At 35.6% G+C, this 16,537-nt stretch overlaps 1 protein-coding gene across 1 annotated transcript in view; it reads right to left on the bottom strand.

Annotated features, from left to right (window-relative positions):
• The window catches only part of LOC105436577 (NACHT, LRR and PYD domains-containing protein 3-like), a 37,189-nt gene extending 22,478 nt beyond the window's left edge, over window positions 1-14,711 (bottom strand). Inside the window, exons 1-6 of the mRNA XM_030991047.1 lie at window positions 14,641-14,711; window positions 13,263-13,417; window positions 10,260-11,800; window positions 9,308-9,496; window positions 1,873-2,037; window positions 74-238 (exon numbers count right to left, since the gene is read on the bottom strand). Coding sequence (XP_030846907.1) covers window positions 74-238; window positions 1,873-2,037; window positions 9,308-9,496; window positions 10,260-11,800; window positions 13,263-13,417; window positions 14,641-14,711 — 2,286 coding nt within the window. The remainder of the gene's footprint in view (window positions 1-73; window positions 239-1,872; window positions 2,038-9,307; window positions 9,497-10,259; window positions 11,801-13,262; window positions 13,418-14,640) is intronic.
• Window positions 14,712-16,537: the final 1,826 nt, after the last annotated feature.

Here is a 16,537-nt window from a genome sequence, read left to right as displayed (position 1 = left end):
AAGTTGAGTTTGAAGAATGCAAAACTATTAAGAAAAAAAGATCGTTTCCAATACAAATCATGTTTTGGTATACCTTTGATTTTGATGACTCAGAGGCCATCGTTAAGTAGAACTTATCACTTAGCATCATCTTGGTTAGCATCAGTGATCGAAGATTTGGCATGGAGCAGAGACCTCTCGCGTAATGAGAGGATGCAGCAGAACCCAGATCTGCGTTGAATTGATTGAGCTCCTCAATCTGGTGAGGTAACAGGACATATTAAATAGAGTGAATAGTATTATCAAAGTTAGACCACATGTGTAATCTAAATATCATTCATTTTCATTAAATGGAACATCATTAACCTCTACTTAGACTTTTAAAGCTAGGGAGAGAGAAAAAGATATATACACTGTTGGTCATAATGGTGGAATATTTATTTTTACCCCAGTTTAGGGAAGGATTTTTAAAAATTATTTATTTCTAATAGATCTAGATAATGGCATACATTCTCAGATTTTATTGAATATTAATTTGCGAGTGTTTGTTTTGCGTGACTGCTTAATCATATGTGTGCCACTATGCTAGTCAGCTAAGGGACCTACGTCCTTAAGTCATAATTGACAGTAATGAGGATTAATGCCTCACAAAAGGGCACTAATATATAGCTGATCGACACGATTTTTATCCGGGGGCCTCACAATAACGAGGCCATTGCTTAGCCCCTGAATCACGACTGTACGCAGTGTTTGCTAGGGTACGCGGCTGCCCCCACAAATCCCCCAAAACGAAGAAAATGCGATAAATTGTCAAAAATTCATTGCATTTTCCCCCGGCCCCCAACAGGAAAAATTCCTATGTATGGCCATGCCTTGAACCATAATGCATGGCCCTACAGAGGAATTTTTCCTGTTGGGGGCCGGGGGAAAATGCAATGAATTTTTGACAATTTATCGCATTTTCTTCGTTTTGGGGGATTTGTGGGGGCGGCCGCGTACCCTAGCAAACACTGCGTACAGTCATGATTCAGGGGCTAAGCAATGGCCTCGTTACTCTGAGGCCCCAGGATAAAAATCGTGTCGATCAGCTATATAAGGGCCCTTTTGTGAGGCATTAATCCTCATTACTGTCAATTGTGATTTAAGGACGTAGGTTCCCTAGCTGATTAGCATAGTAGCACACATATGATTTAGCAGTCACGCAAAACAAACCCTCTCACATTAATATTCAATAAAATCTGAGAATGTATGCAATTATCTAGATCTATTAGAAATAAATAATTTTTAAAAATCCTTCCCTAAACTGGGGTAAAAATAATTATTCCACCATTATGACCAACAGTGTAGAAAGAGATTCACAGACAGAGACAGAGAAATAAAGATAGAGATAGATAGAGAGAGGGGCTAAAAAGCCCAAGGGAAATGGGTGTGGTAAGAGCAATGAGAGGCGAGATGAAGAAAGTAAAATGTAATGAATTATGAATAGTTGGAAAAGAAAGAGAGTGTCCGTTCAAGCAAAATAAAGATGTTATTTCTTTCTTTTTACAGTGTAAATATAATATCTTCTTGAGACTATTGACAAACTATAAATTGTTTCTTAAACAAAATGCAAATTCTATTTATAGGATACATGCTTTAAAAATGTGCATTTATATGAATTTATATCATTATGACATTAAAATCCACTTTAATCTATTCGCATGACTCATGCTTCTTATTATCAGTATTGTAAGAGTATTATATTGATATGAGCATAATAGTGACTAATGACAATAAATGATTTCTGTTTTTTTTTTAATGTGAAAAATATTTATCACTATATGTTCAGTTTGAAGATTGCAAAACTATTGGGGAAAAAAAATCGTTTCCAATACAAATCTTGTTTTGGTATACCTTTGAGTTTGATGCCTCACAGGCCATCGTTGAGTAGAACTCATCACTGAGCTCCGCATTGCGTAGCTTCAGTGATCGAAGATTAGGCATTAAGCAGAGACCTCTCGCATAATGAGAGGATGCAACAGAACCTAGATTCGCGTACTCGTGCGTTAGCTCTTCAATCTGGTAATATAACAGGACATGTTGAATAGAGTGAATAGTTATATCAAGTATATATATAGACGACATGTCTAATTTAAATATTTTTCATTGTCATTAATGTAACATCATTATCTGTTACTTAGAGAAGGGAGAGAGAGAGAGAGACCGGGACAGAGACAGAGACATAATGAGAGACAGAGGGAGCAAGAGAGAACAAACCCAAGGGAAATGAGTGTGGTATAAATAAGAGCAAAGAAAGACGAGATGAAGAAAGACAAATATGTTTGTAATAATAATTATAGATAGTTGGAAAAGAGAGGTTGTGTCTGTTCAAGCAGAATACAAATGTTATATCTGTGTATTTACAATGAACATATAATTGATTTCGAGAAACTATTGACAAAATGTAAATAATTTCTAGAAATAAAAATGCGAGTTACTAATAATAGGATACGTACTTTTAAAACACACATTTATATGAATATATGACTTTTTCACAATAAAGCCCAGTAATTTCACATGATTTATTTTTCTCGTTGTCAGCATGGTCAGACTATCATATTGATTTCAAGCGTGCTTTTGTGATTTTATTTACGCTTTTAGATCCGAGAGGTAGTACGTTGTGACAGGACAGGTTGAATAAAGTGAATAGTAATGTCAACGTGTTTAATTGAAGTATTACTTATGTTCAGTACTGTAACATCATGATGGTACGTCATCGATATATATATATATATATATATGTATATATATACCTTAATAGACTATGATGGGCTTTTTTAAAGCTAGATTGTAAGGAACACACAGAATTAGTAAACTGAATATTTTGTAGAAGACTAACATGGTGTAAAAGGAAAACAGAGTAAAACGGATCATAGAATCTCATTATTTTCCTTTAATCAAAGGTTACTTATTGCATGCTATTTTAATTTTTCTTCACCTTTTTCAAAAAGAAAGATAAAAAAGTGTGTTCCTACATTTAAGTATAACAACGCAATAATATAAACAGATATCAGTTAGATATAGGATAACAGAAGAGAATAATGTGCGAGACGATGAAATATTACTAAAAGATGAGGTGAGTTTATTGATAATTGATGATCTTTCCATAATTGCTCTATTGTCATATGCCATATGAAAAATAGAACAAACTGATGCAAGATAATCAATAGTTCCTACTTAGCATTTTCTTGCATAAAGCATGGACACACGGAACAATTAGAGAAGTGAGGAAAATAAAGCAATATGATAGGATCGTGAAAATGGCCGAGAGAGAGAGAGAGAGAGAGAGAGAAAGATAGAGAGGGGGTGTGGCAAGAGCTAAGAAAGAACGATGATGTGAGAATGTGATGAGATTAATACACATGACGCCAATACAATTGATAAAATATACATATATTAGCAAGTGTAGTTTATGGAGCACATGTTGAGGACGATGGAGCACATCTCCAAGGCGATGTACAGATTGACACATAATGATTAACATGAGTCAGAAATAAATTTGTAACATCAATGCTTTCTCTGACGAGTTATTTTGGTGGCAAATTTATACACAAAGAGAGTTTCAATACAAACAATTACAAGGGGTTGTACTATACGAAAAGAGAGCTCTTTAAATTTGGTTTTGAGCTGACCATTTTTGTTCCTTTTGTAGACAAGAAGTAGAGACATACCAACATTTATTATTAGATTGTCTTAAAGTTAAAAGATCATGGCAGGAGGTAATTCAAAAGTTACATTTAATCGAAATTGACAGTGATGATTGGAAACCCATTTTTATGGGAATATCCGGCAATACTGCTAGAATATTTGTAATTAATTGTATCATATTTCTAGTAAAGTATATCATTTTTATTTCTAGAAATAAAAAGGAACTCTGCCATCTGTACAGAAAGTAGTACATAAAAATATGCTTAAAGATTACAGAGACGAGGAATACAAAATATAGCCTTCAAAAAGGGGAAACTGGGGATGCACTTACAGAAATGGGAACAAATCAGTGCATTTTTACTTTAATGGATGTGGGTATTATTATTATTATTATTATTATTATCATTATTATTAATTCTCTCTCTTGTACAGGTGGCCAAACCGGAACAGGTTGCATGCAGTGTGTGTGTCGGCGTGAAGGGGGTGTGAGGTGGGAGGGCTAGAGGGGGGGGGGGGGGTGAAGAGTTTGTGTGGTGTGAGTTGAGGGTGTGCGAGTGTGTGATCGGGTCGGGCTAGGTAAAATTCATACCTTCCTCTATGGTTCTTTTGATTATTAACTGTTACATGAAAGAACAAATGTACAAACATGTATGATCTGAGATTTTTCTATGTTCATTGTAATTCATGAAATGTTTTGTATTGTACGTAGATCTTGCTTTGTATTACATACTGTGATAATTCTTTTGTAATGTGAATTTTATGAGGAAGGAAATCTCCGGAACAGGTTCCATGCAGTGTGTGTGTGTTGTGTGTGTGAAAGGGTGTGTGGTGTGGGTGGGCTAGAGGGAGGGGGGTGTCATGAGTTTGTTGGTGTGAGAGTGTGTAACAGGATGGTACTATGTAACTTTAAACCTTCTACTGTTATTTTGATTATACACTGTTACATGCAAGAAAAAAAGGTAGAATCATGTATAATCTGAGATTTTTTCTATGTTCATTGATTGATGTAACTCATGAAATGTCTCGTATCAAAGATCTTGTTTTATAATGCTTATTTTTATAATTTTTTGTTATGTAAATTTCTTGTTATGTGAAATTATGAGGAAGGAAATAAAATATCATTAAAAAAAATAAAAATGACGAGACTGTGTGTCTTGGCCCCTACTCGGGGCCCAATCGGTTATACGACTACGGACGGCGCGACCGCAGCATTCACGTGCGTGCAACATACGCGAAACCGAAGCGGGAGGAGAACTTCGGTCTGTTTCGCGAACGCTAGCGCGCACTGACCATGTAGAGATTAAGTCGCCGACTACCGTTAATCAAGTCCATTCGTTTACGTGCAGTTTTCCAAAAATAGACGTAGATGGTTAACCAGTATTTGTCATGCTATCAAAAGGTATTTTTGATAGGCAATATACAGACGAAAATAGTAATGTATGCGGACGACTGTTCAATTCTTTTGAAAGACACAGAAGACATGAAAATCTTAGAAAAAATATTAGATTCCTTTTCTCAGGTATCTGGATTAAAAATCAATAGGGACAAAACACAAATTATGAAGCTTGGTTCTTCTGGTCACAGTAATGAAAATTTGACCGGTATAACATTGGGTAAGATGGTTTCTCTGGTAAAATTTCTTGGAATATACTTTTATTTGGATATTAATGTTAAAGGAGAAATGAATTATAAGGAAATACTGAGCAAAATAAAAAGATTGTTAGGGTGGTGGAAGCAACGGGATTTAACACTTTTTGGGAAAATTCAATTGGTTAAAGTTTTTGCAATCTCTAAATTACTATATGTGTCTTCTATAATTTCGGTACCACCAAGTGTTTTCAAGGAAGTTGAAAAGATATGTTTTAATTTTATATGGAATTGACATGATAAGATAAAAAGGAATATTTTATATTTGAACTATGATAAAGGGGGTTTGAAAATGCTGAATTTCAAGTACATGATCTATGCACAGCGTGTAGTGTGGATTAAGAAACTGATTGGTGGAAATAATGACATGAAATGGAAACAATTTTTCGAATATATATTCAGAACGGTAGGAAGAAAGTTAATATTTCTTTGCAATTATAATCCCAAAACAATCAACATTAAGGCACCCAATATATACTTGGATTTTTTGAACATCTGGAAATATCTAAAGGAGAAGGAATATATTGTAAAAGAAACACATAATGAAAATCAAATTATCTTTAACAATACTTTTATTGAAGGTAGGATAATTCCTTTTAATGCTAAATTATTACATGTGAACATTTTTTAAGTTAAACATTAGACGGACGCAGAAGGTGATGTGAGATCAGGGGACTATTTCATAAGGAAAGGTCTTAATGTAGACGATCTGTTTTTTTCTTAATGATCTATACACCAAATTACCAGCTGCCTGGAAGATTAAGAGAATTTGCAGAGGGAGAGATGATACTCTAAATGACACTCTTGATCTTTCCAACATTAACTTTATCATTAACAAAACAGTGTATTATTTTGAGTCTGTCTCTTCCATAATGCTCTATAACATTTTTATTGCTATAATACAAGATGCATTTGTTTTTAAACATCCAGAGGTATTAGCTTTAAATCTAGATAAGTCGGAAACTACAACATGTTTCTCAATTCCCAGATTTTCCACTCTAGATGGGAAGTTAAGGGAATGTCAGTATAAACTTTTACATAACATCATATTTTGTAATGATAAATTGTATCTTTTTGGATTAACACAGTCAAATTTATGTTCCTTTTGTAGAAAAGAAGTAGAAACCTACCGTCATATCTTCTTTGAATGTTCTGAAGGGTCCAGAATATGGAATGAGATGGGAAACAGTTTAAAGATGTTTCAGTTTCTTAATATGCAATGGATTGATGTGTTGCTTGGTTTCAGAAAAAATATGAAAGATAATATATTGTTAAATCATGTATTGATTTTGGTCAAATATATGATTTACAGTAATCGTAAAAAAGGAAAGTTCCCAACTAGTAAAGAAATATGTAAGGCTGTAGAGAACTCAAAAAAAGTTAAACATGAAAAAGCAAAATTAAAGGACAAACTGCCAATACATTATCAAAAATGGGAAAATTTTACCCCTTAAGGCAGGGGAACTGATTGTATATATATATTGTAATTCCTGTTTCCTGTTCACTCCCTCACTTTCTCATCGATCCGGACACTTATCTGCTATCGTGTTTGCCTGTTTTTTTATATTTTTATTTTTTTAAATAACGGTATCGATAAAGACCTCCACTGATACAAGACCCTTATGCAGTTATAATGAAAAATGCACCATATCATTATATGTAAATATAACAAAAAAAAATTTATCATGGATTATGAAGCAGCACCTTCACCTTATACTTTTTGTTTATATAAGAAAATCTTTGTTCAGATTGCTTAATTTTACATTGAACTAATTGATTTGCTTATTATGTTGTAAAAATTGTTCCTTTGTATAATGTTGTATCCAAGTATTACCCTCACCTTTTCCCTTTTAAAGGAATTGGAGCACATTCTGTACACTTGTTTTGAATGTGTACTTTATTAGTTTGGATACAAATGGAAAATATTTTTTAAATATGTCTGTGTTTATAATGCATGAGACAAGGTACTACATGTATGTTTATACTGTAAGAACAATTGTGTTCCTATTCATCATTTTGTATAATTATGAAGATCTGAATAAAGGCAAAAAAGCTTTAAAAAAAAAAAAAACTCCTTTTAAATTAGGACGCCCAGCGAAAAACAAAAATGGTATGGTATAATTATATGACAGAAAACTCAATTGATGTTTCTAGGGGCAAACAAAATGTTTTGAAAGTTTGATGCGACCAGCTCACTCAATATATAAGATGCATATATCAAGTGCCCCTGTTAAAAAATTGAACCTTGAACATTGAATTGCACAACAAATTCGGGGTCTGACCATTTGACCAAAGGTCCACGAGACCAAAAATCCGCGAGGCCTATTTTCCCCTCAGTTTTGTTTTATCCCCCCCCTCATATTTGTGTCCTTTCTCTGCATGTCTCCATGTAAATTAACGTCAATGCAACCCCACCTCCCCCCCCCTCCCACTGAAAAACGTCCCGCTACCCTAAACTTCATGTTTAAATATTAATTATAATTAGATTCTTACATTTCGCATTATACTAAAATACTACTTTAAAACATTAGAGGTCTTTAGTCTCGCGGGCCTTCGGTCAACTGGGCATGAACTACGAATTCGTATGCATAAGAGCATGGCAAGATTATGCTGTGACCTTGAGAACCGACAGAGAAGTTATTGTCTTATCCCCAAATGCAAATGGAGGCAATTCTTAAAGCGACTGGTTAACAAATTGTCCTTCACCGACGTAAATAAACACTGATTAATAGTAGTGTGTCGAATAATAGAGATGAAAACAAATCATGGGTCACACATACTCGGAGGGGGGTTCGAACCCACGACCTCCTGATCTCTAGACAGGCGTCCTATTCACTAGACTACTGAGCTTTCGCCCGTGGGTTCTGTTGGTTCTAATCCCTTGTATCAGCGGGTATCGCATATTTATTCAAATGAATGAATCTTGCGTCGGGTTGTTTTTATTGCATTTGGTCAACAAATTGGCCTTCACCGACGTAAATAAACACCGATTAACAGTGTGTTGAGTAATGAACGAGATGGAACAGATTGCTAAAGTATATTAGTAAAGATATTAGTATATGTTTAAAATATACATATATATATATATATATATATATTGACAACAGTCATAATACATCAACCATTAAATCTGCATTTCAAAATCATCTTTATACCAGCCGTAGAATATCTCTAAGCCAAGTTTGAAGAAAATCCATTCAGCCGTTCTTATCGCGTGTACGCACGTAACTGAGGACCGTCCAGACAAATTTTTCACCGGGCATCCTAATTTAATGATAACACCATCTTCGGCTGGTAGCAAGTAAGTAGGGGAAGGTAGCGCTGGTGTGGTGGAGATCAAAATTAAATAGGCCAGATTCTGGACTATTTCTGGCTCGGCTCTCTCAAAATGTTTGGCTCATTACGCTAATGAGCGTGTGTGTTTGTCAACTAGAATTGCGGTAGGAGAAGTGCAGGGACCCGAGTGGAAAATAGCCTACGTCCTTTAGTGCGTGAAGTGTTGATTACAGCCAGTATAAACTTATACTAATGGAAAATCGTCAATAAATGTTAAACTAAACAAACAAAAAGGATAATGAAGAAGAATAAACATAAAAAAACAACAAAAAAAATAGTGAAATTTATTTCTTCATTCGAGGCTGGCAACGAATTTGGCTGAAGTTCACATTTTCCATCGATTGTCCCAAGCGCCGCCACATTGTGACAAATTAAGAGAAAAATTACATGGTAAAATACATATTAATGATAAATAAAAAGGAAAAGAAAGAGGAGAGCAAGACCCTTTTACAAGCCTTGCATAATGCTTTGATTTCCTACCTTTGTGGAAAGCAGTGACGACATTATGAGTGTAATAACCAAATTTTTTTGATGAATGTAATGTTTAAATGTTATTATTAAGCAACAAATATGAGTATGCATCGATTAAGAAATAATGAAAACTATGATTCAAGATTCATTGATGTAATACAATAACCAGGCCCCTCATCTCTGATACCTTGGACTGTGAAGCTGCAGCAGACATTCCTGTGTAGAATTCATCATCCAGACACCGCAACATAATGTCCAAGTGTCGTAAGTCCTGTAATGTGAAGAGACCTACTGCTGCTTCATGTGACGATGATGCGTTAGCTTCCAAGGACCTGCTAACACCCAATGATTCACGAATCGAGGAACTTCTTCTTACCTGTACAACAAATATAAAGTTAGCTTTCGATCTATTAATTTTATTTCCGAAATAAATGTTCTTAAAAGTAGTTTTGCGTGTGTCCATTTGTAGTATACAGTTATACAAATATACAATGGTGTATATTATCTTCACCACACACAGATGGCGTGGATGTGTGTAAATACCTAGGATACAAATATACCAAGACCAAGAAAAAAATCAAACGTTTGAAAAATACAAATTGAATCAAATTCGAGTTATACATAATCATAATGTGAGTGTTAGAAGTATATGAACAAACGATAACGATTATAAAGGCATGTTCAAAATATAACATGACCTACATCAGATATTAGTTTGTTTGGTTGGTTGACCTATTTCCCATGAAGGATGTGAGCGTAGGCGTGTGTCCGTGTGTGTTTCATTCCTTAGTCTTTGTTTGATTCTAAAATTGCCATGTACTATTGTTTTCCTTCCTTTCTTTTTTAAAGAAAGTCAAGCTTTACACTTATATGAGGAAGAGGCAAACGATGGTATGACCCTCGCTTTTGTATGAGACTATAATTACACCATGCAGCCTGCTCTATTAATGCCCAATAACAACAGAAGAACATGGAAGGTTATATATGATTATCGGTCAGTAGAATAGAAAAACAGACAATACATTGTGTAGGTCTCTTGTATTTGTTTTTTTCTTTGTAGCAAAAACTCAATGTGATAACATTTCACAACTAGATAAACGAAAATGAGATAAGTCTATAATTCTATTCACAGAACTTACTACTTCTTTCCCCATTGTCTCCAGTGTGAATGCAAGTGTGGTGAATGGAATATGACGAAATAATACAAGATGTGCCTTCGTCTTCAAAAGATTCCTGAAGGGATCAATGGCTTCTGAATCATGACATTCAAAAGCAGCCCGAATGATGAATTCCATGTCATCAACTTTCTTGCACAGAGCTTCCAGTACCGACTTTCCTACTTCACCTCCATGAGCTGCAGTGAAGTACAAGACGTATTTGAACGCCCTGTAGTCCTTTATCAGCTTGTGTGTCAGGATTCTGTTGAATTCCGAACGACTGTGGTTATACAGCGATGCAATGTAGAGGCTTGCGGAGTGTTCCTGCAGAAGCTTGTGAGGGAAAGAGAATTCTTGGATAAATTGCTTTCTATCTCGTTGTCTGATTTTTCTTGAGGCCAACCTCTTTTCCCCACTCAGAATCCCAACATGACATGCTATTGCTGCAAACCCATCGCAGGCTTTCATTTCATCTTTGGTGAAGATGAACTGATTTTTCAGCAACCCCTCGAAGGCCACACAACCAACCTTTACAATGGCTTCAGCAGCTTTCTCCATATGGCATTGATACCCTTCCTCATTGTCAGTGTATCTTGAAGAATATTGCTCCCGAAGAGCAAAATCCATCTCTTTCATTAGTTGGGAGACTGCTTGTAGATTCTCAGTTGTTTCGCGCTTAGATCCGACTTTCCACATGTAACAAAGCATACAGCAAAAGATTGGGAATGGTGCCATATACTCAGAAACTACACTGTTAGTGTTCATGAAGTGGATGAGACTGGATGCAGAAGCTCTGTCATTGTTGAAATACTGTTTGATGTATTTATTTCTGTTTTCTTTCGTAAAACCCTTGACCTGTATATAGCAGTACTTTTCATGGATTTTCTGAATGCTCTTGATTTGATCAGCTCCAAAAGGACGTGTACTAATGAGAACGGATGTGTCGATGAAGCTCTCCCTTCTTACGATCGAGACGATAGCAAGCTTACGGTTTGGATTTTTTATGTCCATTTTAGCCTCGTCCATTCCGTCCAGTAAGATCAGAACTTTCCTTTGATTCTCCTTGATGTATTTATCAATCCATTCCCCTATAATCTCTGTGTCATCTGGGAAATGATTCATAACGATATTACCAAAGAAGGGACTATCTTCTATGTCTCGAAATGATTCGTGAAATAGAACAGTGATATCTTGGAGACATTTACCCATCGCCCAATCGAGGGCTATTTTTGCAAACAATGTCGATTTGCCCACACCAGCTTCTCCAAGGAAGGCTACCCGTGTTATGAATCCTTTCTTAGTTTTTGTTTGAATGAAACTGAACAGATTCTCGTATTCAATTGGTTGTTCCTGATCGCCAATACATCCTAACATTAAGATGAGACTGACGAAGATATGCTGCAGCCATGTGCGTGATTCGGGGTCCATAGGAGATACTTTGACCTCGCTAAATTCCTCGATATATCTAGCCCTCAACTTCGTTCTTAATCGTTGTACATGGTCAGGCATCTCGCCATGTTTACCTGTAAAAAGAGAGAGGACCAGAACAAGATGCAGAAGGGTCTGAGGGTGATGGGTCAGATATTAACAACATTTAAACATCACCGGCATGCGGGGGGGTGGGGTGGCTTGGGGCTACATCTAGACAAATATTTTCCCTTAAAAAAGGCACAAAACGGTGAAATAAGACAAGAGCTTTTCTCTACCCCAATTGGGGTGCCAGATGGATATTTGCTAGATCTGCCGGAGGAAGAACATGCCTTGATCTTCTGCACAATATTGTAGGCCAGCTGACGTATTATATGATTGTACGCTTGTCAAGCTTGAAATGCTCGCCCTACACTCTGCCTATGCTCATACGAAACTCGCCGTAAGTCCCCGTACTCGTACTAAACTCGCGTAAATCTCGTGGGCAACTCAGTATGACTCGGCTTGACTCGCAGCACGATCGTAGTGCTCGTACTTCACTCTTGGAAACTCGAATATCACTCGCGTATACTTAAAGTTGGCGGGTTGATAGGAGTTATGAAGAGTGCAGTGCGAGCTTGTTACGAGTAATGCGAGTATATTATGAGTGTAAGCGAGTTCAACTCGAGTAACAAACAGTCAGTACAATTTTTGAACTGCTCGCGACTTCGAGGAGAGTCGTGGAATGTTATAAGGAGTTACGCCTAGCCATACCGAGTTGTCGCGAGTTATCCCGAGTTACAAGAAGAGCTTTTCGCGAGATATTGCGAGTGCAACTCACAACAACTCGCCATAACTCGCTAATACAACTCGCGCGCGGCTAAGTTGGAGCTCTGCTTAAAGATTTCAGCCCCCTTTCATTGCTGCAGCCTAAATTTGGCAAACGAGGATTGTGACCAGTAGCGTACACAGGATTTTTTTCGAGGGGGGGGGGGGGGTGTAAGAGCACTTGTTGGGGGTCAATTTTTTAAACTTTAAAAAAAAAATTAAAATTAAGTTTAGGGGGGGGTTCCTTCAAAACACACACATAAAAAACATTTAGGGGGGCTAAACCCCAACCCCACCCTCCCTGCGTACGCGCCTGATTGTGACAATAAGTTTTGAAAGGGCTGCTGCTCAGTCACCGGTGACAGCAGACTTATGAATAAGGTTCATGTATCATTAGCTAGAATATTAGTGACTCAATAAAATTAAACTACGTTCAATTTGAAAAAGATTTACAACACCCCTCGAACATTATGCACAATATTCTTACACGGAGGGAAACATGCTCACATTTTTAGTTCGCCAAACAATGAGGGGACTTTTGATTCCAACTTTACCAAATACTCTAACCTTTTTAATGCGGATCTTCAATAACAAACAAAAAATCACCTTTTCTTGGCAGACAAGTCTCCTTTATTTCTTTCAAGCCCACCGCCTGTAGAGCAGCTCTAAGAATGGAAAGTTGATTTGATGGCTTGACCGTCTCTGCCCAATTTTGTAGCATCATCACATTACCATTACTGGTCTTTATACCTCCAGCCCAATTTGTCTGCAATGCCCGGTTGATATCAGGAGTCTGGACTCCCAGCTCAAGACCAAGTCTCCTTAAATCAACATCTTCTGATATAGCGTTTGCTACTTTCATGATGACGTCATCAAATCCGCATGTTTTACTCGACGTTTGACCACTAAAATATAAAGAAATTAAACGAAATCATTTCTTACAGAGCACACTTAAAGTTATATTACACATTTATTCAAGCGGTTCTCAAGTATTCCTTTGACAAATCACGATAAATTCTTGTCAATTTTCAATTCCTCCTGTTTATTTTTTCGCTCAAATTCATTGTATGAAACCAATCCTTTACTATGTTTATATATATATATATATATATATATATATATATATATATATATATAATTACTACATGTACCTGTAGTTCACATACTTTTGAGGTAATGAATATCACTCAGTCATATTGCATGTGTGCCACTGTCCAATGATATGTGTACCATCCAATGATAATTATAAATAAATAAGTGTTTGTTTTATCTTTCTTTAATAAAATCATCTTTATTCAATATTGCTTTCGACTTTGCAAAACATAACAAAACATATATGAATATCCATACATAATATAACCAATAGAATCAACAGCAAGAATATAGCTGATTATACAAGACATGGTGGTACATTTTTTAAATATTTTTTTAAAGCAACACAATGTTTTTCCACCTATTATCAAATGATACAAATTTGTTATTTTTAACATCAATGTATTGTTCAAGAGAACGGTAATACGAATTAGTGAGAGTATGCTATTTTTGCATTTGTTGGAAAATATATAGTATTTGGCATATAAAATAATAAAATTAAATTGGACTCCAACGTTTCCATAAAACCCAAATAAGAAATTAATTTTATTCAAAGTAACTTTATCCTCTAAAATTAAATGTTGGACATCCGCAATAAACCTTCTAATTGATTGATTGATTGATTTTATTTCATTTCAAATTACAATTGTTTGCACAATAAAGAACATAGTTGACAAAGTATGATCAAAATTATGAAATGAAACAGGAACCTACTGGAAAGCATAGCTTGTTTTTGTAGCTTCCCAAGAATAAATACAATATAAACATTATTTTGCTAAATCATTTTAAAGTGTCTTAATAATCACAGTGAAATAGATATAAATAACATATGATTGGGCAATCCCAAAATAAATGTTCTATAGATTCCACGAAGCTATAACAAAATGAACATAAGTCTGACTGCGAAATATTTAATAATTTAAGAAATTTATTAACACCAACTATACGATGTATTATCTTAAACTGAAAATAACGTGTTTATTATTCTTTGATATATATTTTGATTTTGTCATATATACACGAAACATGATTTTACCTTGAACTTGGCGTTTCATCCCTCGTGGATCCAGTCACCTCTTCACTTCTCTCCAAATGTCTCTTTTCCATCGTGAATGTTATTCAGGCTGAAGAGAGATGTAGAAACAGAATAAGAAATAAACACAAACACGCAAAAACTGTTGGGTTTACCCTTATAATAGCGATGTTGCGGGGTCGAGTACGAACTGTAGTTTCAACTATACTATTAAATTTTTTCAGGATTACGAAGTATTAGAATTGTCTTTCAGCTTGGTAATAAAATGAAGAACAGAAATGGCATGAGGTTGTCAAAAGTGATCAACAAAATGGTAAGGGAAAATCAATAGACACGATTTATTTTCTCACTAAGAATGTGCCGTACTACGAAACAGCCCTATAATTATATACATGTATATGGTCACATACCATTTCCATACTGATTTCACAGTTCACATAACCTTGCTTTCAATCACCTTTTTGAACTGACTCTTATCATATTTTTAGACACCTACGTATTATAAGTCATTCAGGCTTTCCAGTACATACATGTATATAATATTGTACTCTAACAACATTTTAAAGATACATGATCTGTTTTCAGATAGTTTTGCGATTTTTATGTGTTTGTTGTTGTTGTTTTTATTTCTGAAATCAGATAAAAATATTATACAAAGAAAATATTCAAATGAAATATTAATACATGTACAATAGATAACAATCGGTGGAAAGCCCAATTCAGCAATGGTTATAGAACATTACTTCCTTGGGGTCCTCACACTACAATATTTACATAAAACTGTACATAAAACAGAGTGTTCGCTCAGTAGAAATGAGTTGGTGAAAGTTATTTTCACTATCTCTAAGAAAAAATACAAAATAACACAGCTACCCACCAAGGTGCGGCAGGCTCATATTACCTTCCAAAATTATGAAACCTACTTGCTAATACAATTTCAGGTGGGGGGGGGGGGGATGGCCTGTACAATCATCCCCCCCCCCCAATAATTCACCATCACAAAAAAAAAATGAAGAGAAAAATTAATGATGAGAGCCCGATGAGAGTAGTTAATGTTTATTACTCGCAATATACCATCAATGACCATCAATATACACATTTTGTTATCTCATTTTCATAATACATACATATATAACTAGAAAACGAAGTAAATGAGACAAACGTATATGAGACAAGAATTAATTGAATTCTCGCTCATACGGTTTCATCAGGAATTGATGGATTTATTCAATTCATTCAATCAACAGCATCATAGAAATGCAGTGCGCCAAATGCAAAGCCGTAGCGTTAAAAAACAATGAGCTAAATGTTAAGCGCGAAGCTCAAATGTGCCAAAAAGAAGTAGAGAGTGGAAGAGAGAGAGAGATAATGAAAGACAGAGAGGATATAGGCGCGTAGCCAGGGGGGCGGGGGCGGTGAATTAAGAGTCGAGAACGGTACAACGAATCGTCTTGTTTCTCTAATAATTTAATGAAACGTCAAAGCTAGCGGGAGGGGGGAAACTGAATTCAGACAAGGATTAAGAGTCGAGAACGGTACAACCAATCGACTTCTTTCTTTAATAATTTAATGAAATGTCAAAGCTTTCGTGTTTCGCGCGGGAGAGTGAATTAAGACTTTGATTAAGAGTCAAGAATGTTACAACGAATCGTCTTCTTTCTTTAATAATTTAATGAAACGTCAGAGCTTCCGCGCTACGCGCGGAGGAAGGGGAACTTGATTCAAACAAGGATTAAGAGTCGAGAATGGTACAACGAATCGTCTTCTTTCTTTAATAATTTAATGAAACTTCAAAGCTTCCGCGCTTCGCGCGGAGGAAGGGGAACTTGATTCAAACAAGGATTAAAAGTCGAGAACGGTACAACGAATCGTCTTCTTTTCCCCTAATAATTTAATGAAA

This window comes from Strongylocentrotus purpuratus, unplaced genomic scaffold, assembly GCF_000002235.5.
Source record: "Strongylocentrotus purpuratus isolate Spur 01 unplaced genomic scaffold, Spur_5.0 spur5_scaffold_2, whole genome shotgun sequence".
In the NCBI taxonomy this organism is placed as follows: domain Eukaryota; kingdom Metazoa; phylum Echinodermata; class Echinoidea; order Camarodonta; family Strongylocentrotidae; genus Strongylocentrotus; species Strongylocentrotus purpuratus.
This window is presented reverse-complemented; position numbering and strand designations above follow the sequence as displayed.